The sequence below is a fragment of the Podarcis gaigeae genome (assembly GCF_964106915.1).
Source record: "Podarcis gaigeae genome assembly, chromosome: 10".
NCBI classification, from domain to species: domain Eukaryota; kingdom Metazoa; phylum Chordata; class Lepidosauria; order Squamata; family Lacertidae; genus Podarcis; species Podarcis gaigeae.
The window spans coordinates 73,788,846-73,814,239 of NC_139686.1; the positions used below are offsets into that span (position 1 = coordinate 73,788,846).

Here is a 25,394-nt window from a genome sequence, read left to right on the forward strand (position 1 = left end):
CCAGAGCATTTGTTTGTCCAACCTCTGTTCCAATTCATTGGTTTGTGTTGCTTCCTTATTGTTGTTCTTCTTAAGCCAAATAAATAGAGTTGGTTAGATCTGTTGAAATGGCTGGGCCTCCCCCGCCACTCTGGGCGGCTTCCAACAGAATATTAAACACACAATAAAACATCAAATTAAAAACTTCCCTAAACAGGGCTGCCTTCAGATGTTTTCTAATAGTCAGGTAGTAGTTTATTTCCTTGACATCTGGTGGGAGTGCGTTCCACAGGGCGGGTGCCACTACCGAGAAGGCCCTCTGCCTGGATCCCTGTAACTTTGCTTCTTACACTGAGGGAAAGCATCCACTCTATCACTGAACTATGGATTGTCCCCAAGATCCCTGGTTGATTTCACCCAGTTTTGTCTACTCAGATTGGTAGTGCCTTGCTTGGGTAGAAGCCAGTGGAGGCTGATCCATTGAGGCAGATGGGTCACTGACCCACCAACCTCAGTCTTTCCTCTCTCAGCCCCCACCTGCATGTCTTCTTTCTTACAGCCAGTCCAAGGTTGTAAGTCTCGGTGTTGTCCTTTGTAGAACTCAGGAGGAAAGAGGCTGGGGATAATCCTAGAATTAGTTGGCTCTGCCTGTCATTGACTCTGACTCCACCTACTGTTGGTCTCTCTGCTTTTGACCTAACGGGCATCGCCCACCATGGCTGGAGACTTTCCCCTGATAATCTACCTGAGGTCATTTTACCTGGAGATGCTTGGGATTAACATTGGACATTTATGCATACAAAGCATGCACCCCACCACTGATCTATACCCCAACCCCAAGATTCTGCAAAAACATAAAATCTGGGAGTCAGCACCATTCGGCAGGTAAAAGTGATGAACTGGGTATCAGAGGATAAGGAGTTCCTTTCCTGTTTTTTCCTTCCTAGCCTGGTGCTGTGCAGGCTGTTGGAACAAGTCCAGAAATTTTCCCACATTATTTTTCCTCCAGATGCAATACAGTGTGAATCCCCCACTGATATAAGTGGAAAAGCTCAAATTGATTTTCGTGGACGTCAGACAGGGCACAGAATAATTGTCTTTAAGTTGTGAAGTACTTTGGGACTTGCAGAGCAAAAGAATTACATGTCAAGTATACCTTTTGTTGGGACGCAGGTGGCGCTGTGGGTTAAAGCCTCAGCGCCTAGGACTTGCCGATCGAAAGGTCGGCGGTTCGAATCCCTGCGGCGGGGTGCGCTCCCGCTGCTCGGTCCCAGCGCCTGCCAACCTAGCAGTTCGAAAGCACCTCCGGGTGCAAGTAGATAAATAGGGACCGCTTACCAGCGGGAAGGTAAATGGCGTTTCCGTGTGCGGCTCTGGCTCGCCAGATGCAGCTTTGTCACGCTGGCCACGTGACCCGGAAGTGTCTCCGGACAGCGCTGGCCCCTGGCCTCTTGAGTGAGATGGGCGCACAACCCCAGAGTCTGTCAAGACTGGCCCGTACGGGCAGGGGTACCTTTACCTTTACCTTTATACCTTTTGTATTTGACATACGGGCTGAAATAACACACTTGCCATTTTTTATATATATCTTAAGCATTTATTATTTATTATATCTATATCCTGCCTGTATTTTTTCCACAGAAAATCTCAAGGCAGACACACACACACAATGGTTTGGGCTGCACCTTGAGCAAGTAATCATAGATAGCTGGTGAGAATAACATGAATTTGAATGTGGTTATTGGCCCCAGGCTTCTCATGCCACCTTGAGTTCCTGAAGTTATGCTTCCCTCTACCAAACTCATCAGGTCTCCTGCAAATACAGTAGTAGCCCCATGTTGATGACCCTTCGACATGTTGATGACCATGTTGATGATCCAGAGCATCTCAGTACATCAGAACATCACATCATCATTATATTGTGCCTTTCCTTGCTCCCTGCTCCACATTTTTGGTACTGAGCGTGGAGAAGCGCACACTCAAATTACATTTGGGATATGAACTAGATGTTGCAGAAGGGGAAGAGGCAACTTCCCCACCCCACCCCACCCCTTCTCCCCTTTAACTTTGTCCTTTACATTATTTTTTCTCAAGCAGCAACAGGAGCTAAAAATATTTCTAGGAAAAAATTAATGTCCCAGCGCAACTTTGGTTCCCTGTTTCTTTCATGTCTGTGCTCTCTTCTGTCCACAGCAGACAGTGCAGAGTCTGATAGGCCTTTGACAAAGAGCTATTGATGGGGGTGGCTGTGTGAACTGGCCTGGCATTGGTCACAGTCAGCCTCTGAGAGACCGGCTGCCCCTATATTTCAATAGACTCCAGTGTGTTGAGCCATTTGTTGAAAGGTCAGAAATGAACAGAGAAATGGAATGGTGTAAAAAAAAAATCTTGTCCTCCTATAAATATCAGTCACAGTTAAAGGCACTTTATTGTACTTCTTCTCTCCAATGCCCCTGTGTGCATGAGGATTTCTCTCACGAAAGCTCCCTCTGTTGTGGTTTCCCAAATGCCAGGCAATTCCTCAGACTGTGCAGTTATTTGAGGAGAAAGGCAGTAGTCTTTGCCTCCAGTTTGTGCCTTCCCTTCTAGATGGAGTAATCGTCATCCTCCAGTCAACACTGCGAGGTTTAGGTGATGAACAGGGAAAGTCTTGTTGTGTAAACGGACAAGCTGTGTACAGTTCAGGGAGCTGGTCCACTGGACCAAGTGCGAATTGGTGGGATTCTTCAGGTTGCTGGATCTGAGCTAGCAGTTGCCTTCATGATGACTTTAGCTGCCAAGCTAGAAGACATTGAAGCCACGTTGGAGCATCTGCTAATGGATGTGTTTGTAAGTAAAGCCTGGTTTTCAGTTCCAAAGTAATATGCTGATCATTTTAAAAGCAGGAGAATTTGGCATGTAGTAGGAACCCTTTTAAAGTCCTTGACAAGCTGCGTGTCCAGCAACATGTCTATGAAGAAATAGTGTTGTTGTTGTTGTTGTTGTTGTTGTTGTTGTGCTTTCAGCAGAAATATGTGAACTAGCAGAGCGTGAAGGGGAGGCAAGATATGCTTTGCATTAATTTTGCAGAGTACAATTGTTTAATTTCAGTGAAGCATACACAACTGGGAAAAATTACTCTAATATACTGTAGTAGCAAACCTTATTGAAAGCTACACTGATAGTGTTACAACCATTTGAGATCCAGCCGGCTTTGCAAGATAAATAGCATTGTGGTGGCTTTCCTCTGTTAGTATAGAATTATTATTACGTTCTTTCACTTCTGTGAACTGTGATTTTCTCAAGCTTAGGGTTATTTAAGAGACTTAAAAGAGGTGTCCTTTGATGTAAAATGTGTTTGATTTGATTGAGAGGGGGGTGCTTGAGACATCTAGTAAACTTGCTTCATCCTTGCCTCTAGCATTGAGAAATATGTTGTGGCTTGTTGGATCTTAAAAGAAAGAGAGGGAAAATGCCCTGGATATGTTGAGATGTATATTTCAAGAAGCCTTTTAAGTTTAGCTCTTTCCCAGTCTGCATCTGTATTAGAATTTGTTTTAAGATGTTTTAAAGATGTTTTAATTGTTTTATCTCTTGTTGTTTGCTGCCCTGGGCTCCTTTGGGAGGAAGGGGGGGGGATATAAATTTTATCTACTATCTCCCCCTCTCTTTCTATACATGGCTTTCTCATTTTTGTTTAAACCAGACTTTATCTGAGATCACTATGTCTGACAATCAAAAGAGGTAATCTAGATTTATTCCTAGGTGTTTGGGATCAGAAACTAGTCTAGACTCCTTCAAGTATATATTTTTAAACGTTAAAAAAACGATAACTTGCTTGTATTACAAGTGATTTTATCACCTCTCATGTTTCAGTTGCAGTCTTTTCCCTGCTATCTTCTACAGTGGCTTCTGTTCCTTACCTACAAGGCTCTGCTCATTCTTGTGTCAAACCCTATATCATAACTCACCTCCCTTCACAGGCCTTTCCTCCTGTCTATCAAATAATACCCTTCTTCCAGTTTCCGATGCCACCCCTTTGTGCAACAGCTTCACTTGCTCTATTTTGATCTTTGGCCATCTGCAAATCCCTCTTCAAGCCCAACTTCTTCCACACATCCTCCAAGTGGCTTTCCAGAGTTTTGTACTCTGTCACTTTTTCTGCTTCACCCTCTTTGCTATTATCCAGAAAACAGTGTGTGGTCCAGCGTCCACATGGAGCCTGTTGCTTGCTAAGCTTGCCCTGTAACTTTCAAGGAAGCAGCAGGGAAATACAGAGTCAGTTCTGTTACCTCTTTTGAAATCTGTGAGACTGACCACTTGAGACAGGGCTTGCAGGCAACGCGATTTCTTTCTTTATTTCTTTATTTGCACATTTACTGTTGTTTGTGTGCACTGTGCCCTACAGAATTTTGAAAATGAAAATGAAAAGCGTCTGCCAAACGAGCTTGCAGTCTAAGTTTTGCCATGGGGGGGGTGACAAGGGGGCAAGAGGCAGGGGCAAGAGCACTAAGCAGTGGGGAGAGGAGCGAGTTAACAAATGGACCAAAGCACTTACCTGTCCTGAGGCTTTGCTTCATTTGGGGATGAGAATTAAGGTGTTAAGCTGAAGACTTTGTAGAAAGGCAAACAATTTGAGGGAAGTTGATGATCTGATGCTTAACTTGTTCATGTTGCATAGATGATATGCCCAATTGGGTAGGGAGTTGGTGCACACCAGCTCCATGTGATCACTGATGCCAAATGTATTTATTATTACTTTTACTGATGTTACAGTGAGTTCATATTTTCTTGTGCAATTGTAATCAGCAAATGGTATGTATAAATAAGCACACACAGGCAAAATGCCTAGTCTAAGGGTTGTTGCACCACATGCACAATGACTGGCAATGGCTAACCTCTCTTCCACCCCTTCCAAGGAGCTCTCAGGTTTGTCGAATCATTCTTTGTTCTCCACCATTCAGTCAATCAAACAATAAAATGTCATGAAAGTGTGCAATCTGTTGAGACATCCCTATTAAAACAAATACTCAGACTCACTGTTCAACCACAAAACCAGTTAAAGCAAGCACACACATATGTCCTGTGGCAGAAACAGCAGCTATCCTACCTTCTCTGGAAGACTTTGCGGAATAGAAATGCTTTCTCTGCCCCCGTATGCCAGGAGAGAAGCCGTCTCCTTAGGCAGAGACCGCAGGTGCTCAAAGGAATAACTGCAGGAAAAGTATGCTGCTCCTTGTAACTGACTTCTGAGCCTTCAGAGGAAGGCCCCAGTCCATGAAATAAGCATACAAGGAGGTTCATATTGGAGCACACATGCTGTAATGGCAACTTTGGGCAGCCGGAAGAGAAGACTCCATGAGCACAGCAACAGGTGCCCTGCTTGTGCTTTGAGGCACATATGCAGATGCTCAAATATTAATTTCAATGGGGGGGGGGGGACCAAAACTGTGCAATGAATGAAATGTACACACAGAGTTCTGCTTCTTCCACTGATATTAATGGACCTTTTGGAATAGGAGAGCTCCACCTACCCTTTGAAGTTCCCATACTCCTAAAACATCTCTAAAATGGGATTGCATATCCATTGAGTTTGCTGTTTTCTAGTTCCCATCTGCCCTGTGCCTGTCTAAGCAATGAGTATTTATTCTGCTCTGAGAGCCATATGTGATGTGTTATGTTGCAATTAATGTGTATATAGAATTATATATACCTAATAGGAACTTAGTAAATATTTGGTAAGCATTTCCTGCTTTCCTAAGTGGTAAGATGTTTAAGGGAGAGTAAGTACTGCATGATTTAGTTTCCTCTGTAGGAGTGCTCTGGAGATGTTTGTTATATTGTGATATTTATTTTACTTACGTGCAAGCAGAGGATAAGGGAGGCTAATTCAGCACCAGGTCCTCAAGAAAAGCAACTGCATCCCAAGGATCTTTCAGCCAAAGCATTGGGACATGGGTGCTGCTGTGGTCTAAACCACTGAGCCTCTTGGGCCTGCTGATTGGAAGGTCAGTGGTTCGAATCCGCGCCACGGAGTGAGCTCCCATTGCTCTGTCCCAGCTTCTGCCAACCTTTTAGAGTTAATACTCTGGAGAGATCTGTATCCTTATAAGGGTCTCTTCTTAATAATCATGGAGCCCATGGCCAGTGATGTGGTGTGCTGCGCCTGACCTAGCCATGCTTTGCCTGCGCTTCAGTTGGAACGGTCTCCCTCAGTCCTTGGAGGTTTTTAAGCAGAGGTTGGATGACCATCTGCCAGGGATGCTTTTGCTGAGATTCCTGCCTTGCAGGGTGTCAGACTAGATGACCCTTGGGGATCCCTTCCAACTCTATGCTTCTAAATTGGACCCAAGAGACCAAAGGACCATCACCAGTTATTGCATGGCAGGCAAGTCAGCCAGCTCTGCGAAGCTGCTCTCAGTTTAGCTGGGCCCCCTGCTGTGGAAGAACAAGGATTAACAGAACATCTCCTGGTCTGGCTCCCAATTACCAGGTCTTTTAACAGGTCTGCAGCCCACCAGTCACCTGATGCCACTGGCCCCTAGGGCTTTTTCAGCCACAACCCCTTTCTCTCTCTCCCAGTCTCCATTCTCATTTTGCCAATATGATCCTTTAAAACACATTCTGCCTGCATTGTATCATCTTGAGTATATTTTGTTGTCAGTCCCTGCTTGTGATGTCTCTGTGCGTTCTTTTGCAAAGGACACACAATAGGGGCCCATATTGCTTCATCCCTTTGTGTATGCAAACATACATTTTTATTTTTTATTTTTAAGCAGCAGCTAACACTAAATTCAGTATGAAGCAACAGGGGAATGCAAAGTGTATTTTCATTTATGGTCATTAGTACTGTAGATTACTAAGTATTTTGCCATCAGCATGAAAACTAATATTCAGATTAGCATCTGGCCATTCAACTGAAATGAACTGCTGGTGAATATTGTTTCGGGTAACAGGACTCACCTGGGAATTGTCCCCCAGAACCTTCCTTCCCATTCATCTTGATGTGTGTCAGTGTTATTGCTTTAAAAGTGAGATGATGCATTGTCATATTCAATGCTCTTGTGTCCTCCTTTGTTCCAGGTCTGGGGCATATGCTTGCAAATCATTGTAAAATAGAATTCTGGGGCCTTAATATCCCAGCAGTCCTAGAGGGGGCTGCACACTTGACATTTTTGTTTTGTTCTCTTTACAAGAACGTAAATCATATGGATGGATTTACACTGAGCAACAATGATAATGAGATTGCATAAATGTAAATAAGATTCAGCTGCAGAATCCGGAAAGCTCCAGAAGCCTGATTGATCACATACTTGATAAAACTCTGGCACAACATAAGAGAGCCAACAAGTTATAGGCACTATCCCCAATGGCTGATCATATATGGTGAGTGGAAATGACACCTCAAACTTTATTCCATTTGTTTCTAGTTAAAGAATAATATATTGTAAAGCTGGAAGAGCTCTTTCCTTGAGAAATACTGCCTCTAAGAGTTTCGGGATTGGCCTGGGTGGGCCAATGGTTTGGCTTAGTTCAGGTACGAGGGACTAGTCTTTGTTCAGTCTCCATTAATCCCTGTGAGGTTGCACCCTCAGCAAAAGAAGGTTGCTACCATTTTCTGTTTTGAAACTTTAAGTTGAGAAAGAGAGCAAGAGTGAGAGGGGCAAAAGGAGATAAAGGAGTGAGAAGAGAACTAAGAAATGTGGATATATTTAGTCCAATGTGGCAGCAGGGGAGCCTAGGTTTATAAAGACGGAAGACAACTGGTATTTGGTATAAGGTGAAGATTGTGATATAAATAAAGAATATTTGAGCAAAAATTAATAATCCTACAGGCCTTAAATATCAAGAGTGGGGAGTGAAACTCTCAGTCAAGGACATGCAAGGCCTTCAGCATTAATTTTCAGCATTAATTATTTCCATAGCTAGCAGAGGACCAGCCAGGGTTTTTGCCCTGGGTGAAGCCTCCAAGGGGTGCCCTTGAGGCTCCCACCTTGTCTGGGCTTCAGGCGTTGGCTTGCACACCCAGCCTTCCTGCTCCTGGGTGAGCGATCCTCCTTCCCCTTTCCCCAGGAAGCAGAAGGAGGGATCCTTGGTCTGGTTTTGCAACTGTGTGAGAGAGAAATCCTGGGTTTAGTGTTCCTGTATGTTAGGTGATTATTGCTTCTACAAAGCTTTGCATTCGGGGCAAGGCACAGCCTTTGGATTTTTGTGCCGTGTGGTGGGATTTTATACAGTATGCCAATGGTAATAATGGAAGCAACTTAACGTCTGAGGTCAACAGGAATATCTGGCTGGCATGAAGCTTTATGGTATTAGCTTGCTGGTGCAACATATTCTTTTGTGTTCTTATTCCCGCCTCCGCCCCCATGTCTTTAGTTAATTTGGATCCGGCCTTTAATATATAACAGTAGTTTATTTATCTCACAGTTACCTGCAGCAAATAATCATAATGCATAATCATAAGTTGATATAAATTATATAATATTATAATAATATAATATAATATAATATAATATAATATAATATAATATAATATAATATAATATAATATAATATAATAATATAATATAATATTTACACCCTGCCCACTCTGGGCAGCTCCCAACCGAATATTAAAAACACAATACAGCATTAAACATTAAAAACTTCCCTAAACAGGGCTGCCTTCAGATGTCTTCTAAAAGTAAGATAGTTGTTTATTTCCTTGACACCTGGTGGGAGGGCGTTCCACAGGCCCTCTGCCTGGTTCCCTGTAACCTCACTTCTCACAGTGAGGGAACCGCCAGAAGGCCCTCAGCACTGGACCTCAGTGTCCGGGCCGAGCAATGGGGGTGGAGACACTCCTTCAGGTATACTGGGCTGAGGCTATTTAGAGCTTTAAAGCTCAGCACCAACACTTTGAATTGTGCTCAGAAATGTGCTGGGAACCAATGTCAGTCTCTCAGGACCGGTATTATATGGTCTTGGCCACCACTCCCAGTCACCAGTCTAGCTGCCGCATTCTGGATTAATTGCAGTTTCCGAGTCACCTTCAAAGGTAGCCCCACGTAGAGTGCATTAGGGTAGTCCAAGCTGGAGATAACTAGAGCATGGACCACTCTGGCAAGACATTCCGCGGGCAGGGAGGGTCTCATCCTGCGTACTAGATGGAGCTGGCAGACAGCTGCCCTGGACACAGAATTGACCTGCTCCAAAATGACTCCCAGGCTGCGCACCTGGTCCTTCAGGGGCACAGTTACCCCATTCAGGACCAGGGAGTCCCCCACACCCACCCGCCCCCTGTCCCCCAAAAACAGTACTTCTGTCTTGTCAGGATTCAACCTCAATCTGTTAGCCGCCATCCATCCAACAGCCTCAGACACTCACACTGGACCTTCACTGTCCTCACAGGTTCTGATGTAAAAGAGAGATAGAGCTGGGTATCATCTGTGTACTGATGAACCCCCAGCCCAAACCCCCTGATGATCTCTCCCAGCAGCTTCATATAGATGTTAAAAAGCATGGGGGAGAGGATGGAACCCTGAGGCACCCCTTCCTAAGACTATAAAAAATGCATACTTTACTTGTTATAAGTTACGCTGGATATTTTGTTGGGTAAATTATGCTGGAAATCAATTAAAATATTGTTTAAAAATAAAGCATTGAATTCAAATAATATATTTTCTACTTTGATGCCCTTTACGAACAAATGTTGTGAGCTGTGCGTCTGTGCGCAGATGCGCAGGGTGTGTGCTAAACTCCGTCTTTCCCCTGGGGGGAAGAAAGCCTGGTTTTGCCCCTGCGGATTTCATTCACATGTGTGATCTGCTGCATGGAAGAAGCTGATTAAAGCACAGTTGTGTGACGGAAGGTGTATGTAGCAAGTCTTGTGCATGCGAAATGGCTCCCCAAACCACCTTAGCTGTTCCTGTCCCACAAAGAGTGAGAAAAGAGGAACATTGTGGCAAGCTGCTTTCCCACAGGGAACTTGTGACATGGAGGTCACATACCCATGAAGTTGTGTTTTGAGCAGCCATGTGCAGGGCAAGTTGACTTTCTGCAGCTGGATCCAAGTATGGAGATGTCCTGTGATAGTTCTAGTACTCCCCCCGCCCTGCTGCCGCCACCAACAATTTGTATGGTTATGCTTCCCTCCGCTTTTTTTTTCTTTTGCCATTCTCACATTATCAGCAGCTTTCTCTGAGAACATAATGTTCTTGTTACAGCATAGGCACCATGCTATCTCCAAAGCAGCGGTTGCCCTATTGGCCCTTTCCTCCCTTTTATTCCGAAAGGACACTAGAAGGCTTTGTGGCTTCTGTGAAATGAGATAAAAAGGGAAGCATCAGACGCGACACAGCATAATTAGTTGTCCTCACTTAGCTGTCCTCAGAGCTTGTTGAACAGAGAATTGAGCAGGAGTGGTCAAACCACAGCCAAAGACTCATAGATGGGCTAAAGCGTTAAAATGGGGTGGGGGTCCTTTGAACTCTGAAAAGAATGTTAGTTGGCTTGCAGGGCTTTTAAATGCTGAATTTTGGAAATGATGTACTGCCAGAGCTACACAACTTGTCTAGTGTTTGACTTCTTTAAAAGCCGCTTGCTAGATTCAAAAGAATAAGGGAAGCCAGAGCAACTGTAGGCCAAGAGCACTGTGGAAAATTAAAAGGATGTCTAAGATCAAGCCGGCTGACACTGCTCAAAGCTCTGGGACGGGTGTGTGTGTGTGTGTGTGTGTGTGTGTAGGCATCACCACTGAGCCCTGCCAGGCTGGTGGTGCCATCACAGCTGCCCAAGATACCAGGTGCTGATGCCAGCCCTGGAATTAATCTGTCCCAAAACAAAATTAAAATGCACTGTTGAACACAGCTCTGATCTGGAAGACAAAGACAGCACTTCAGCAGTTTTCTAGTAACATCCACTGAGGATAACCAGAACTGTCTGAGAAAATCTCTGGCATTTCAGTTGGAGGTATGTAGACAGTACCAAAAATCAGTAGTGTGGATAATATTTGTTCTTTGTTGTTTTTTGTTGGTGTAATAATTCCTGAATTTGCATTGTTGCTTCACTAAACAACATCTATTAGTACAGATTACCAAAATTTACATTCCTGAGTAGAAAGGGATTGCAAAAAAAGAAGAGGTGATAATGGACTTTTCTAGAAAGCATGGAAGACTCCAATGTGCCTTCTTACCTGCCTTAATTGCTAAGCATCCTCGCAGCCCCAACTGATCATTGGTGTTGAGAACATGACATCAGTCTTAATGAAACATGCAGTAATATAAGACATTATCAAAATGTAAAGTGATCCATTAACCTATATGGGAAGCAATAGATTGCTCAGTTTGGCAGAGCTGCTGGGACTTGCTAATGGAACAAAGGGGAGCTAGTTGGTACTTTGTACAGTCACAAATCATACATAATGTAATAGCCTAACGGATACCCTTGGCTTCTGTGAAATAACCAATATTTTTTTATTTCTCTGCAAGAGGGGTGAGCTCATCTGGGTTGAACTGTGCTAAGAGTAAGCTCACAGATTCCTGGCTGGTCTCTCATGCTTAAAATGGTCAGAGCCAGGCTTGGGCTGTGAAAGGTTGTACCCAAATCAAGTCCTAAAATGTGTGTTCTCCAGCCTTAAGATCCCTGGATTCAACTATTTAAGCTTGAGCTGGTGGGTGGGATGCAGCAAGCAGAAGGCGTTGATCTGTTGACTTTGCATCTGCCATATGTGATTATAATGACCTGCCTTACAGGATTGTTGTAAGGATACAGGGATGATGCAGCTGACATGCTTTGAATATGCTAAAGCTCCATGTAAAGGCTAAGCATTAATGTTTTGATGCAATGAGGTCGAGTTAAACAAGATTTAAAGTCCATATTTATTTAATATTCCTTTCCACTAGGTTCGGTTTATTGGATTTTTGTTTAGCTTCCAAAAACAAAAAGCCCTGAAGTCATTTACAACAACACAACAAAATGTAAAACATCCCATCTTTGTTGCTCCCTAATGCACAGGAATAATAATAATAAAAATATTGGCCTATCACCAGAAGAATGACAAAGTTGGCACCAGGTGGACTTTCCTAGTCTGCTCACAGTGGCTAACAGAATTGTAAAGAGGAATTGCACTAAACGGACACAAAATAGAAGATTGGGGGCTTTTGGCCCCTTTCTCTGTGCTGGAAATTGTTGGTGCTGAGCGGCAGCAGCAAGGTTAGTGGGCGGTGGCAACCTTTGGCCCCTTTGTTCTGCTACCGGCATTTTGTCCAGTAGCTTTCAGGATATGGCCCTTGCAAAAACATATATGAGGCAGTAGCCTAAAATACTGAGTTAATACAAGTGCCGGAGTGAGATCCATTTCCTGCAGCCCTAAGAGCTGATCATGACATGAGAAATTATATCCGCTACAGAATCCTTTTTGTTTATGTAAGTGTTCCAGGCCAAAGGACACTTCCCTGTTCCCCTGGTGATATCAGAGCAGCATGTCTCAAAGGCGGCTGTGTCAAACAACATCCCTCTCTGATTAATGGCTGCTCCTCAGAGGCATGTGGGAAAATAGAAAATCCAAACTATTTTCTGCACTGACAGCATTCACTCTTTTATTTATATATCTATATAGTGAACAAACTTAAGGGTGTCTCATAAATATTTAAGGAGATTGTGGAATGATAAGAGGTTTTGGGGGCACATCATAAACTGCCATTTATTTTTCTGTTCTAGTGATGCTTGCAGAGAGACCAGGACTGAGCAAGTGAAACCACACATGCCAAAAAATTACAGGAATTTTGCAAGGCTCTCTAATTCTAATAAAATAATTTATGATGGGAGAAAACCCCATGCAATGATACTTTGACAAATATTTCCTGTAAATAGGCTCCCACGTGTCAGATTCATTTAATCACATTCACTGAAGCACAAGCACTGAGGAGTGATCAAAGTCTAGCTTCCTTTAGATCATGGTTAAACAGATTCAAAAAATTCATCAGATGAGGCGCATTTACAAAATTCAGTATATGAGTGGAACAGAAGGAAAAGTTATCTCCCAGTTATTTCTCCTGTTACATATGATGCATGCAACTCGGCATCATTTTCTTTGTGAAGGAATTCAAAGCAGCACTGACAATCCTTCTTTCAGCCAAGGCTTTTCAGCCTGCCAGACAGAACGATCGCCCTGCTTCCTCCTGCACACCTTTCTGGGGGTTCCCCAAAACCCCATTGAGACAATTCCAGCAGCGCATGGAGCACAGAGGGGAAGGAGGGGAGCGGAGGTCTGCTGCCCCTGCAGAGGCTCTTGCATGGGCTCCCACTAGTGGGACTGCTAGTCTGAATCCTGCCCTTAGCATGTTAGTTACATTTATATCCATCTTTACATGAAAAATGCCCAAGGCTGCTAACAATAAAATCTACTGGGAAAACAGCTGATTTGTAAACTCTGGGAATTCTTACTATTCAGAGTGATGAGAACAGGAGGCAGCATCCCTTCAGTTCCCAATTAGGTCCAATCTTTCAAGATATTAAATTCAACCAGAAGTTTTATTGTAGAAATAGCCACCTGGCAGGCCGTGGACCACATCTCCAAAATGATTCTGCCTGGTTCCCAAGCGTCTGGATAGGGACTGAAATAATGGTCCCATATTGAGGAATTCACTTGTCTTGGACCAGGAATCCTCAGATGCAGAGTTCTCCTACAACAGAAGCCCCAAGGAGGAGAGCTGGCTCCAACCCCAACACTTCTCATATGAATTCAGTGGCACCTGAGCTTGCATCTCATCCGCTGAACCCTGAAGAGGCATCTCTGCCTCCACACTCAGATCACTGACTCCTTGGTGCCTCTCAGAGCGAATAATTCTGGCTCTCCTGGGCATTACCACAGTACTTCCTTTTGGGAAGTATGAATAAACGAGCCCCCAGGAAATTAAGGCATATGGTTCCCCGGGGATGATGCACTGGTCAATTCTGAGCCCTGTTCACTCGTTCTCCCCTCACACAATTACTATCAAGCAGGCCTACGAGTTCCACCCATTCAATAAATTTTTTTGAAGTAACAACAATTTTCCCTCTGTCACAATGCAAACCTAGAACTAAAGATTTACCTGTCTATTCGCTGCAACAACAGGGACACTGACTTTCCTAGTCCTGCATCCAATGTTATTCTTTAATTAACTTCCAGAATACATCAAAGCCTGGATATGCTGCAAGGTCCAAGAGAAGAGGGTTTCATATAGTCAAATGGAGATAGATGGCAATGAGCATTTGGGCACCAGACCTCTGAAGTGTTTGCTACTTTGAGTTCTTAGAAGAAAGAGAGAGAAATGGACTGTAGATGCATAAATTGTTAATGGGAATGAGTCTGTAAATGACACTGAAATATACTCTGTCTCATTGATGGGTTTTGCAGGACTAATAAAAGTCATTATTGCCCATACAAATGACTTCCTGCAAGCAGCTGTTTATATGAAACTCCACACTTCAGGTCTTTCTCAACCAACACTAATGATTTACAGCAAGCAAAAATTCATGCTTTCAGCAATTAGAGGTACAGTTAGCAAAAGTTCTGAGAAGGTGATAGATCCAATCAAAGAGCAAGCAAACCAGGCAGCAGCCAGATAGCCTGCCAATCACAGTTACTCTTGTCTAGGGCAAGAGGCTGTTTAAAAACACACAAGAAAACTTTCATGTATTGCTGGGCATGCATTTACCCTGCACTGCAGGCATGGAATCCGTGGTTCTTGGAGAGTGCTATAGCGGCACCATTTGGATGAATAGACTGCAACTGGCAGGTCTGCACATGGGTGGGTGGGTGATGGACAATGCAAATGAATATGAGAGACAGGCTTTTCTCTGTCTATTAGTCCAAACTTGTGTTACTCTGTAAGTCTGTTGTCCCCCTTGCTTTTGAAATTGAATAGAAAAGGTGAATTAGAAGTGATCGTTCACATCCCTTTGAATTTCTTCCTCTCCAATCTGCCAAGAAGGGAAGGGCTGCACCCAAACTCCATTCTGGATTGAGACAAGCAATTGCTTTTCCAGACAGCTATAGGTGGAGTAAGAGAAGCACTCTTGCCCATTGTCAGGTCAGGAATTTTTGGTCATTTTAAAAACATGCAAAATCATTTAGGGCAGAGACAAAAGAAATGTGGGGCAAAGGAAACCTGTCTGTACACTGAAGCAACAATGGATGCAACAGATTTCTCTATTATAGCAAGAGCTTTTGTCCATCTCCGGCCTTAAACTTTTCATCCCAAAAGGAGAGGCAGCAGTTGTTTCACACAAAGTAGCAGAATCTTTGCAACATAGCTTCTGTTTGAGTGCTCAGCTTTCCAAAGCATTAACTTTCAGGGCATATTTATTTTATTTTAAATAAAGTGCTTCTTGCAGTTATTATCATTCAGTTAATTTCCCAATCCAGTGTTCCCACAGTACAGTGGTACCTTGGTTCTCGAACTTAAAATGTTCCAGGAGTCCGTTCGCTTACTGAAACCCTGAAACCATTCGAAAACCAAGGCGCAACTTCCGATTGGCTGCAGGAGCTTCCTGCACTCAAGCAGAAGCCGCGTCAGACGTTCTACTTCTGAAAAAAATTCACAAAAAAATTACTTCCAGGTTTGTGGTGTTCAGGAGCTGATTTATTCGGGAGCCAAGCCATTCAATACCAAGGTACCACTGTATAGGAATGGGTTATAGCTGCCATGTCTTAAGAAATCAAGGCACTTCGAAATCCATTTGGATCTACTGGGTTGGGGGGACCTCAAGAGGCTTGGTGGGGTTCAGGAGGGCCGCCTTCCAATATACTATTCTGAGTGACACTTTCTGCTGGGGTCCATTCATTGTACAAGTAGCACAAATGCTTCTGAAGTTCATTGTGACAGACAGCTGAGCCAGACCAGAGCCTGGGGGTGCAGTGCCACAGAATTCCACCAGTGCCTCTCTCTGATTGGCTGCCAAGACAGCCTAGTCAGAAGGGGGTGGAGCCAGGGAGAATGAAAGCAGAAAGAAGCCGATAGTCTAAGGGAAAGAACAGGAGGTGGAGTTGCAGAGTTGGTTCTGGTCCGTGTGTGGAACATCCACTCGGAGGAGCAGAATATCCACAGTTATAGAAAGGAGTCTCTGAGCTTAGATACAAAGACCAAGTGTAGTATCTTGGGAGAGCATTCAGACAGGAGGAAAGGGAAGGCTGAATTTGAACAAGGAGAAATAGAGTCTGTGAGGATAAAGTCTCCTTGGGTCTCATGTCAGTCAGGAGGGGAGGGATCCTCTAGACCAGGCATAGGCAAACTCGGCCCTCCAGATGTTTTGGGACCACAACTCCCATGATCCCTAGCTAACAGGACCAGTGGTCAGGGATGGTGGGAATTATAGTCCCAAAACATCTGGAGGGCCACTGAGTTTGCCTATGCCTGCTCCAGACAGAGAAGCTCCCAGACCAGTTAAGAGAGGCGTGGGGATCCCCTGGATCCCCTGGAATGGAAGTACCTCAGGAGTGGGAGTGAGGAAAGGTTGAGAAAATGATGGAAAGTCCCCCCTTGTCTAGGAGCCAAAGTGTTAAGCTGAAACACCTACACAACCACTAAGTGAAAGAACTGAAGTGAAATAACGGGAGAGAAGCTGAGCATCGACCATCTAGGCTGGAAACCTGTAACAATGAACAGAAGGGTATTAACTGAAAATAAGCAGCTGAAGTTGAAAAGAAGCTCCATGTTTACTACCTTGTTTAGAAGCCTGAAACACCCACTAGATTTATTAAGAACTTCATCTCCCAACAAATCATTTGTTTTACCAACTTTACTCTGTATAATTAATCCTTTCTTGTTTGTTCAACTTCTGCCTGAGTATCAAAGTTTTATCTCACGCAAAAACTGTAAGATAACCCGTGGGGGTTATTTGGGGTCTACAGAAGGAGGGTTGCCTCATTTTAGTGGTAGAGCTGGGATCCGGAGACCCTTGTTTTCAGTTAAAGACAAAAAAGGGTTTCAAAATTAAAACAGTTTAATGCACTGTGCTGAAGTACATCCATTCATTTAAAATAGCCGGCATTGTTAAAACTTAATATGAGCAGATGTTTAGAGTTTATGCAGCTGTCACGCGTGCCTAGTGGTTAATTCCATGATCCCAGGACCAGAGCGCTTTAGAGCTGCACTTATGTCAAAGAATGGTTGCACTCAGTGCTATTTTTTCTAGAAAAAGAGGTACCAGAACTCACCACGTATGCCTCCCTCATTCTCTTAGAATGGCAATGGCACCTGCCTGAGAGTTCTGGCTGGAAAAAAGCCCTGGTTGTGCTCATGAATGAATTTCATTTAAGAGTGAAATTGAGTGGACCAGAAGCAAATTGCAATGCAGTCTGGCTGATTTAACTTATTCCATGACTTGTATGGAACTGGGGAAGGGACTAGTCGTTCATTATATTTGCAGTTTTCAAGCTAGATCAGAGTTATTGTCATGTTAGTGGGGAAAAGTTACTCCGTTGTCCCATAAAAAGAGAGAGTAATCACAGTCTTGCTCCCTGTTCCACCTGTGAACATACAATTATGTGAATCCAGGGGAAAAAATTATATTCCATGCTGTGAAGTCGCCCTAGGTCAGCCAGTGTAGAAGCAAGCAACATCTGCCCCTGAATGCTGCGCTTCAAAAAGGAAGGCAGTTGTCATAGGAGATAGATTTTTTAAAAAAAATAAATCAAGAAATCTCTGTTTTCATTTTCAAGGCCAACAGTGTAACCTTATACCAAGACTTTTAAATGAATCTATATGAATCAGTCATGCTGAAGCCATTTCCATCCTTTCCGGCTTGGCTTTCTCCTCCCTTCCTCCTTCCCTCTCACACGCATACACTGACTCAATTTGCAGTGCACATATGGAACTAATTATGAACAAAGGCTGATTGTTTTAATATTTGGAATTTCCCACATCAAGCTGCTGCTTTTTCCTTTAATGCCTTTTAATGTGTGTGCAGTTATGCCAGCCAGATCTTTGTTAGAAACAACGTGCTTGTATATTACATTACTGCATTCCCCCCCCCCCTTGTTGGCTTTTTAGTTTTTGACCAAAAAATATTTCCAGCTCTGCATTAAACCAGGTATTTAGATTGGCAAACGTTGTGATTCTCAGGAGTCATTCTGTCTTCCACAAAGTGATCTGAGGCCGTAAATTTATTTTGCAACCCTCTGACCTCTTCACTGATGCTCAGGCTTTGTAGCAGGCCTACAGAACTGTGACCCACCATTGGTCCTGAATGTAGCCCTTCAGCCATGTAGCGTGTCGTTCCAGTTACTGGACAATCCTTAATAACTACATCCCAGACAGCAGTGGCACTGGGTTGCCTCCAAGACTGAGGGGGCACGGGGCGTATATGTGTGATGTCATGCGCGTAACATGTGATGTCACAGACGTCTCCCAATGCTGTGCAGGCCACTGCCCCTTCTGTGATGTTGCACTGGACCCCTCAGTATTGGGAGGGCTGAGCCCACTTCAAACAAATATTGAGGGTGCAGAAGACACCTCCACCCCCTAGATTTGGTGCAACTGCCAGGCAGGCAGGCAGGCAGGCAGCAAAAAGAAAGTCTTTATCAAGCTGGTTGTGGTCTACTGTACATGGCTGCTAAGCTGTGTTTTGCCTGGTGGGGTCATTTTACTGTGCTCTTGAGCAGGCTGGTGACTCCTTTTGTTCCCAGCCTGATTGCTCTGTGTGCTATTATGCTCTCTCATGTCTGGAAGGAAGCAAAATCTGAACATAGGATTTCACATTAATCTCCACACCAGATGGTGATACACCAGATATTGTTTGGGAGGAGAACATGTGATCGACTATAGAGCAAACCAGAAGGGGTCTACAGTCACATGGTGGCATGTATAAAGAAGTCTGATTTAGCTTTGATTAGACAACTGACCTGGTTACCATCTGTAGCTACAAGAAGCGAGGCTGGCATTTTTAGAACAATCCCCCCAGAAGCAGAATGTTTCCACCTCTGTGGCACAGCAGTCTTTTTGTGCTGGGAGAAATATAACCAGAGCTAAAGATACGCTGCTTGAAGCATGCTTCGAAGGGGGTGGGCTTCTCCCTCCCCTCTCTACTTCAAACAAGCCACATATTGACTCATGGTCTAAAGTTTTTTGTTAGTGGGTTTGGTTTCTTTTTTGGCGGGGAGAAAACAACCAACCCACTGAGCCATTTGTTATTTGCAAGCTGGGAACTCCTTAAGTCATCCCAGAGGAAATTTCTTTGGGCTGATCATTCATTCTCTCACACACAGAGACGTGTACACACACACACACACACACACACACAGAGAGAGAGAGAGAGAGAGAGAGAGAGAGAGAGAGAGAGAGAGATTTGCACTGCACTATGGTGGTGCAGGCAGCCGTGACACCAACCAGGAGCCGAAAATTTCTCTTCAAAATACCATATGGATCTCTGAGAAGACACAGTGCAGAAAGGGTAAGCAGCTATTTTTTGTGTACATATTATCTCACACACAGACACCCCCGGTGGATATATCCTGCTCCCCCTTTATACCCATGGTGCTTTAACCTTAGGCTATCATAAGGTATCAAAGCCAAGTGATGCCTCTATATGGTGACAGCATATGGTGACAGCAATGCAGACAGCCAAGCAAGCTGACTACATAATAATAACTAATACTGTACTGGCTGGAAGTTGCAGGCTTGATAGCATAAAACTTATGTGGGCTATTCTGGTCTTTATGCCAAATCAGTAGTTATGATTTACTGGTTGTGGCTGTATGCTAATAACCACTAATGAAGATTAGCTAAAATTGTAATCAGTATTAGGGCCGGTTGGCCGTGATTTATTATGGTAACTGGCGCTAATGGAATTTCCCTTACAGTGCCAAGTGATCGATATTGGGCAGGGCTATAGGAAGATGAAGAGTGGTAGTCAAGGCTAGAACGGGTAGGGAGGGCAGCTAATCTGTATTCCTGGAGAAGAAGAAGAAGAAGAGTTTGGATTTGATATCCCGCCTTTCACTCCCCTTCAGGAGTCTCAAAGCGGCTAACATTCTCCTTTCCCTTCCTCCCCCACAACAAACACTCTGTGAGGTGAGTGGGGCTGAGAGGCTTCAGAGAAGTGGGACTGGCCCAAGGTCACCCAGCAGCTGCAGGTGGAGGAGCGGAGACACGAACCCGGTTCCCCAGATTATGTGACTGCCGCTCTTAACCACTACACCACACTGGCTCACTGGCTTAGGAGGTCCTAAGGCAGTAACTACTGCTTTGGGATACAAGATGATGTATAGGATTATTCCATTCTAGAAACAATGTATGAAGTAGGACTTAGAAAGGTTCTGAAATACGAAGCAATGTGCATTATTTAGCTTGAAGTTCAGGTTTACTTGGGAAATGTCCTATAGTTCACCTTGTTGCTTTACACTGTCCTCAGGAAGTGGTTGCCAGCTACTGGGTAGTTGTAGATCCTCATATATTTGGGCCTGCGTGCCACCTTGCCCCCGTGACAGCGGGTGACCGGGGCATGCGCATGCACCTGTGTGATGTTGGCATGCCTGTGGTGTGCCGATGTCACTTGCAGAAATCACAGGGGCGTGCCAACATGACATACACATGCCCCACGGTGTGCACATGCCGCCAAGTGGAGGGGGGGCAGCCCTTTCATTTAAATTTAGTGGTTGCCTAGGCACCTAAGGCCAAACATAGTCTGCACTTATGATTCAGGCTAACATACTGATTACGTGGCACAAGCTTTTGTGGGCTTAGGCCATAATAAATCTTTAAAGTGCCACAGCTCTCTTCTTTACTTTTTGGCTACTCCCCCCCCCCCCCCACTACCACTGCTGTAGTGGGGTATTTTGTTATACACAAGAGCAATGTTGGGGACCTGCAGAGGAGACCTGTTTCAATATGCAGATCTTTTGATAGGTATTTCTTTTGATCTATATGGAATTACACTGAATGAGGAGTACTCATGCTTCTCATGCCCCTCCGTATAATCTAGAGCAGGGTTTCCCAAATTTGGGTTGTCACCTGTTTTTGGATTACAACTCCCATAATCCCTAGCTAGCAGGTCCATTAGTATCAAATACGTGAGCAGAGCTTATTTTCACTGTGTGATTTTTATGTGGGGAAGGAAAGGTGAAAGGTAGGCAATTCCTTGAAAAGGTGAAGGCAGTGTCAACCTGAGCCCCTGTATATGAGTGTTGGGGAAGGAGGATTTGCTTTATGGAAAATTGCAATGTTCAGGCAGCTTCGGTATGATTCAGTTCTGTGCAAAATCTGAAGGTGTTGCAGCTCCTTTGTGTTCAGCAGTGGTGGCTTTATAATGCTTGGTTGCTGCCACTGAATGATACCTGAGAGGAGGGTGCTTGTTTGCAAATGGATGGCAGCAGTGGAGAGGGGCAGATGTCTTCATAGTGCACCTAGGCAGAGGTTCTCCAAGGCCAGCACACGTCCCTATGGGTGATGCCATTAGTGGTGGATGCTGATCTCTGAGGACCACTCCTCAGGCATACCACCCTAGTGCCTGTGCTGTCTTATCTCCTTTTGCCTCCCTCCCACCCACCATTCTCTGGCTATCTCTGCAATGTTTTAGCAAGCTCCTCTCCACATTGGTTTCTGTTCAATATCACCCAAGCAGCACAATGAAAGAAGGAGAGCTCTACATGTGTGCAGCCATGAAACAGCTGGACAGAAGAGAGGCAATGACCTAATAAAAACTGAGTGAGTAAATTCAGAGCTTTGGGTTAATTATGCTGTGAACTGTCCAAAAACCTAGAAGACATATGAGTTGGGACCGGAACACAGTGCTAACCTATCCAAGATCCAGGAGCCTTGGGCTGTGGGGCTGCCCTCTGCACGCATGGCAGCTGTGCAGCAACTGCCAGGCTTGTCACATCCTGCCGTTGTTTCATGGCTTGTGCTCAAAGCAGCTGAGCACCACTGCACACTCGTGACTTTGTGAGGGAAACCATCAATGTCATGAAGCTGATTAAGCAGGGTTCCCAAGGAGACAAAACCTTGAACCTCAGTCATCTGGCTAAAAGGGGTCTGATCAAAAGGACCTTTTCCTAACAACATGCTTCTTTCATTCCCTTCTTTTAAAAAATAGAGGCGAAAGGAAGGTTTTGAATTCTTATTTTAGAGAGAGAGAGAGAGAGAAGAATTTTTATTTTAGTGTTTCTAGCAAGGCTTCTGTGCATTTAGCAAGGTTTCCAGCAAAGGTGGCAATCACCTTCCAATGGCATATGTGTCAGGGAGCCAACCAGCAATAAATCACATGAGGTATGTAAGTTCCCTCTTTATTGGCGGAAACTAGGCCTGCTCAGGTAAGCCTGGCCTAATGAGCACAGCAACTCTTCTTGGTAGGTCTTGCCCCTCTGGGGCAGTTGTGGAGACTGAAGATCCCCGCCTCCCCACAGCTACCTAAATCTCTTCCTCCTCCAGGTCCTTCCTACATAGTCTGCGTCTATGCCAACAGGCCTGTTTCCAGGGGAGGGGGAGACACCTTGGCTTCTTCACCAGCTTGCCCCACTTCTGCCTCTTGGTTTCCCTCCTCTGCTCACTGAGCCCCGCTACCTCTTCAGCTCCCCCCTCCTCCCAGTCTTCTCCCACTGACCGCTCATTGTTGTCGACCACCAATCCCTGGACTCTGAGCCTTCTTCCCCTGGGGCTTTCCCAACTGCTTCCTCCCCCCACGCCTCTGTGTCCAGCCAGTCCATGACATCATATCATCTTAAAATAAAACTCTAGAGATTGGGAAGCCAGAAAATCCAAATAAAACCAGGCTTTTGAAGTTATGGTAAGGATGGCCTTTGAACTGCCATGGTTCTTTGTGTTAAAGTTAGTGAAATTGCAAAGTGAGGTGAATAAAGCCCGAGCAATGTTCTGTTCTCAGTTATATGAATGAACCTTCTTCTGGCGTGTTCATTAATGCCTTTCCCATTGAGCCAGATGCTTACCTGAGTAAACCTTAAGGAGATAAATGGCACACAGAGGATGGCGGGCAGAGGATCAACTGGCATTAGTTTCACGAATGTTTGCATGGCATTTAAAAAGAGACAACAAACACTAGCGCCTTAACTGTCCCTGACTGACCCTCCATCTGGACAGCATTAATTAGCTGATTACTTCCTCCCACTATCAGGAGGAAGAGGAGAAGGAAAGATCAGGGGAGAGGTTTCAGAAGTCATCTGAGGAGAAACGGCTCCTGCCATTTAGGGATGTGGGAGAAATTCAACAGATTTGGAATTTAATGAAAAACTACCTGATCCACATTTCTTGAACCTATACAGGAAGCAAACATATTCTTCAAAATTCACACTTCTCCAAATTTTGTGATGCAGTTCTCCAATTGAACAATGTGGCAAAAATTGCATATATTGGTGAAAATAACACAGCATGCATTATATTAGCAAAAATTCAATAAAAAAGGTTTATCAGTGAAAATTGCATGCTAAAATCTCTATATTAGAATAAATTTGCACTTTAGTGCTGACAAATTTCCAGGAAGCTTAAAAAACCCCGCCATTTCCCATGGAAATGTGTAGAACTGAACTAAGATGGGAAAAATTAGAAATTAAGAGAAACCAACATTGCAGTCATCCACCCCAATTTCTCTCTCTGTGTGAATGTGCATGTATCTGTATATTCATAGAAGAAACATATGATTGTGTAGAAGTAGACATTTGCTCTGAAAAATAGCATGTATTTGGGAAAGATTGGCGAAATAAGCTGGGGCCATCAAGCTAAATGAAAGGCATAATCTTGGGACCACTGCCAAATAGGGATGGGAAAAAAATTCGTGCAAGCAGGAAGTGTGGCCTTTACTCCCCTTTCTTTCTTTTGCAATGTACGGCCAGATTAACTTTTTCCACTCACATATGGCTTTTTGGGAACTCTTTTTGTTGTGGGAGTGTGGGGGCCAATCACTTAAAATATGTAATAGTTACGTAATGTCCACGTTTGTTTTGGAATCTTGATTTTAATGTTTTTCACACACTGTAGCACTTTTGCATTTTGTATGTTTGATGCAGCTTCCCAAAGTTCAGTGGGGGGGTGTATTTTCTGTGTAGTCCTGTCTGCCATTTGTATTCTTCTGGGGTGGGAGTGCTCTTGTTCATCTCTAGCCTTAGGTGGGCTACGCAACATCTCCCATTGGAATAGCCTCATATATCAAAGAGATTTTCTGTTTGTGCTGCTGGCTACTTGTGTTTTGGGGCTGTTTGACTACTCTTTTCCACTGAGGCTTGCATGACTTTTGCCACCATATGTCATGCCCACCCCCACCCCAGTTTGTACCTGCCCAGCTGCCCTCCCGCTCCTTCCACTTGCCCAGTAGCCACCCATCATGTGCCCCAGTGCTAGCCTGTACAGTAGGCGCGCAGCAAGCAAAGGGGCTCCTCTGGTACCATCTTTTCCGTATCCTGGAGGAACGGAGTATGCAAAGACTGCAGTCGTAGGAATGTCCAAGCTGGGGGAGCCTGAATGACTGCCAGAATAATAATTATTTCCCCCACATTAGAATCGGGAGCGGTCAGCCATGTGATAATACTGCCACTGTTCCATTCATGTGTGGAAAGAATATATAAATATAATATAAAATGTAAATAAATAAAAACCTTCATGCTTCTGAATATGTTCATGGTACTACAGCTTTGCTTTTACAAAATGATAGCCATAGGGCTCCAAAACAGCCAAAAAAAAAATGTGGGTGGTGATATTTCTGTTGAATAATGAAATCTACCAGATTCGTTGAAGCAAAATTCTTTGTGGAACCTCCATATGCAGTTGTGCTGTATCTGAAGTGCAAGTTCCCCACCCCTATAAAGCAACATTCCCACCAGTCTGCCATGTTTCTGCCCATGGAACCTCCATGAGCCGTGTGGCTGAGATGCAGTTCCCCAACACTCTTTAAAATAAGAATTATTCCTCCCTCAACCCACAAACACTAAACCCCTGCCAGTGCTCCCCTTTCCACAATCTGTGTTGGAGAGAACAGTGTGATAGGAGCCTAGCTAGCTAGCAAAACTCTCTATGGCCAGAGCATTGGCGCCATTGGCCGGGGACAATGCAGCCCCCCCCAGTATGTGCAGATGGGATGAGGCCCTCCCCCATATTGATGCACCAGGCCCTGCTGGCAATATGGCAGTGGAGGGCCCTATTGGGCCTCCCCAAGGTGGTGGCCAGCCTTGTTGAGCTGCCCCGCAGTGGTGGAGGGCCTCTCCGGGCCTTATGGCCTCCTCCCAGCACGCCATCTCACACATGTATGTTGCATGTGTGCCATCACAAACACACACACACAAAGCAAGGCCCCCTCCCATGTCACACGGAACCCAGTGCCTCTAGGCTGAACTATTCCTTTGTCAGACAATTATGATAGATGACGGGGAGGAAACTAGGCCAACCCCCCCTTATTTGCCAGGGGTTTTGGATCTAGTGAGGATGTTGGTGATTAGCACTTTTATCACTCATTGGGATGTTGGTGGGGTG

The 25,394-nt window shown here is 44.5% G+C and overlaps 1 protein-coding gene across 5 annotated transcripts in view; it reads left to right on the plus strand.

Annotated features, from left to right (window-relative positions):
- FRMD4A (FERM domain containing 4A) overlaps nucleotides 1-25,394 on the plus strand; it is a 418,655-nt gene that overhangs the window by 121,917 nt on the left and 271,344 nt on the right. Inside the window, exon 1 of one of the 5 annotated variants that reach the window (XM_083701336.1) lies at nucleotides 2,413-2,808. The exons of 3 other annotated variants lie outside the window; for them this stretch is intronic. In XM_083701336.1, coding sequence (XP_083557462.1) covers nucleotides 2,740-2,808 — 69 coding nt within the window. In that variant the 5' untranslated portion in view covers nucleotides 2,413-2,739. Of the gene's footprint in view, nucleotides 1-2,412; nucleotides 2,809-19,115; nucleotides 19,375-25,394 lie in introns of those variants that run through there. One more of the 5 variants, XM_083701335.1, reaches the window with a different exon arrangement.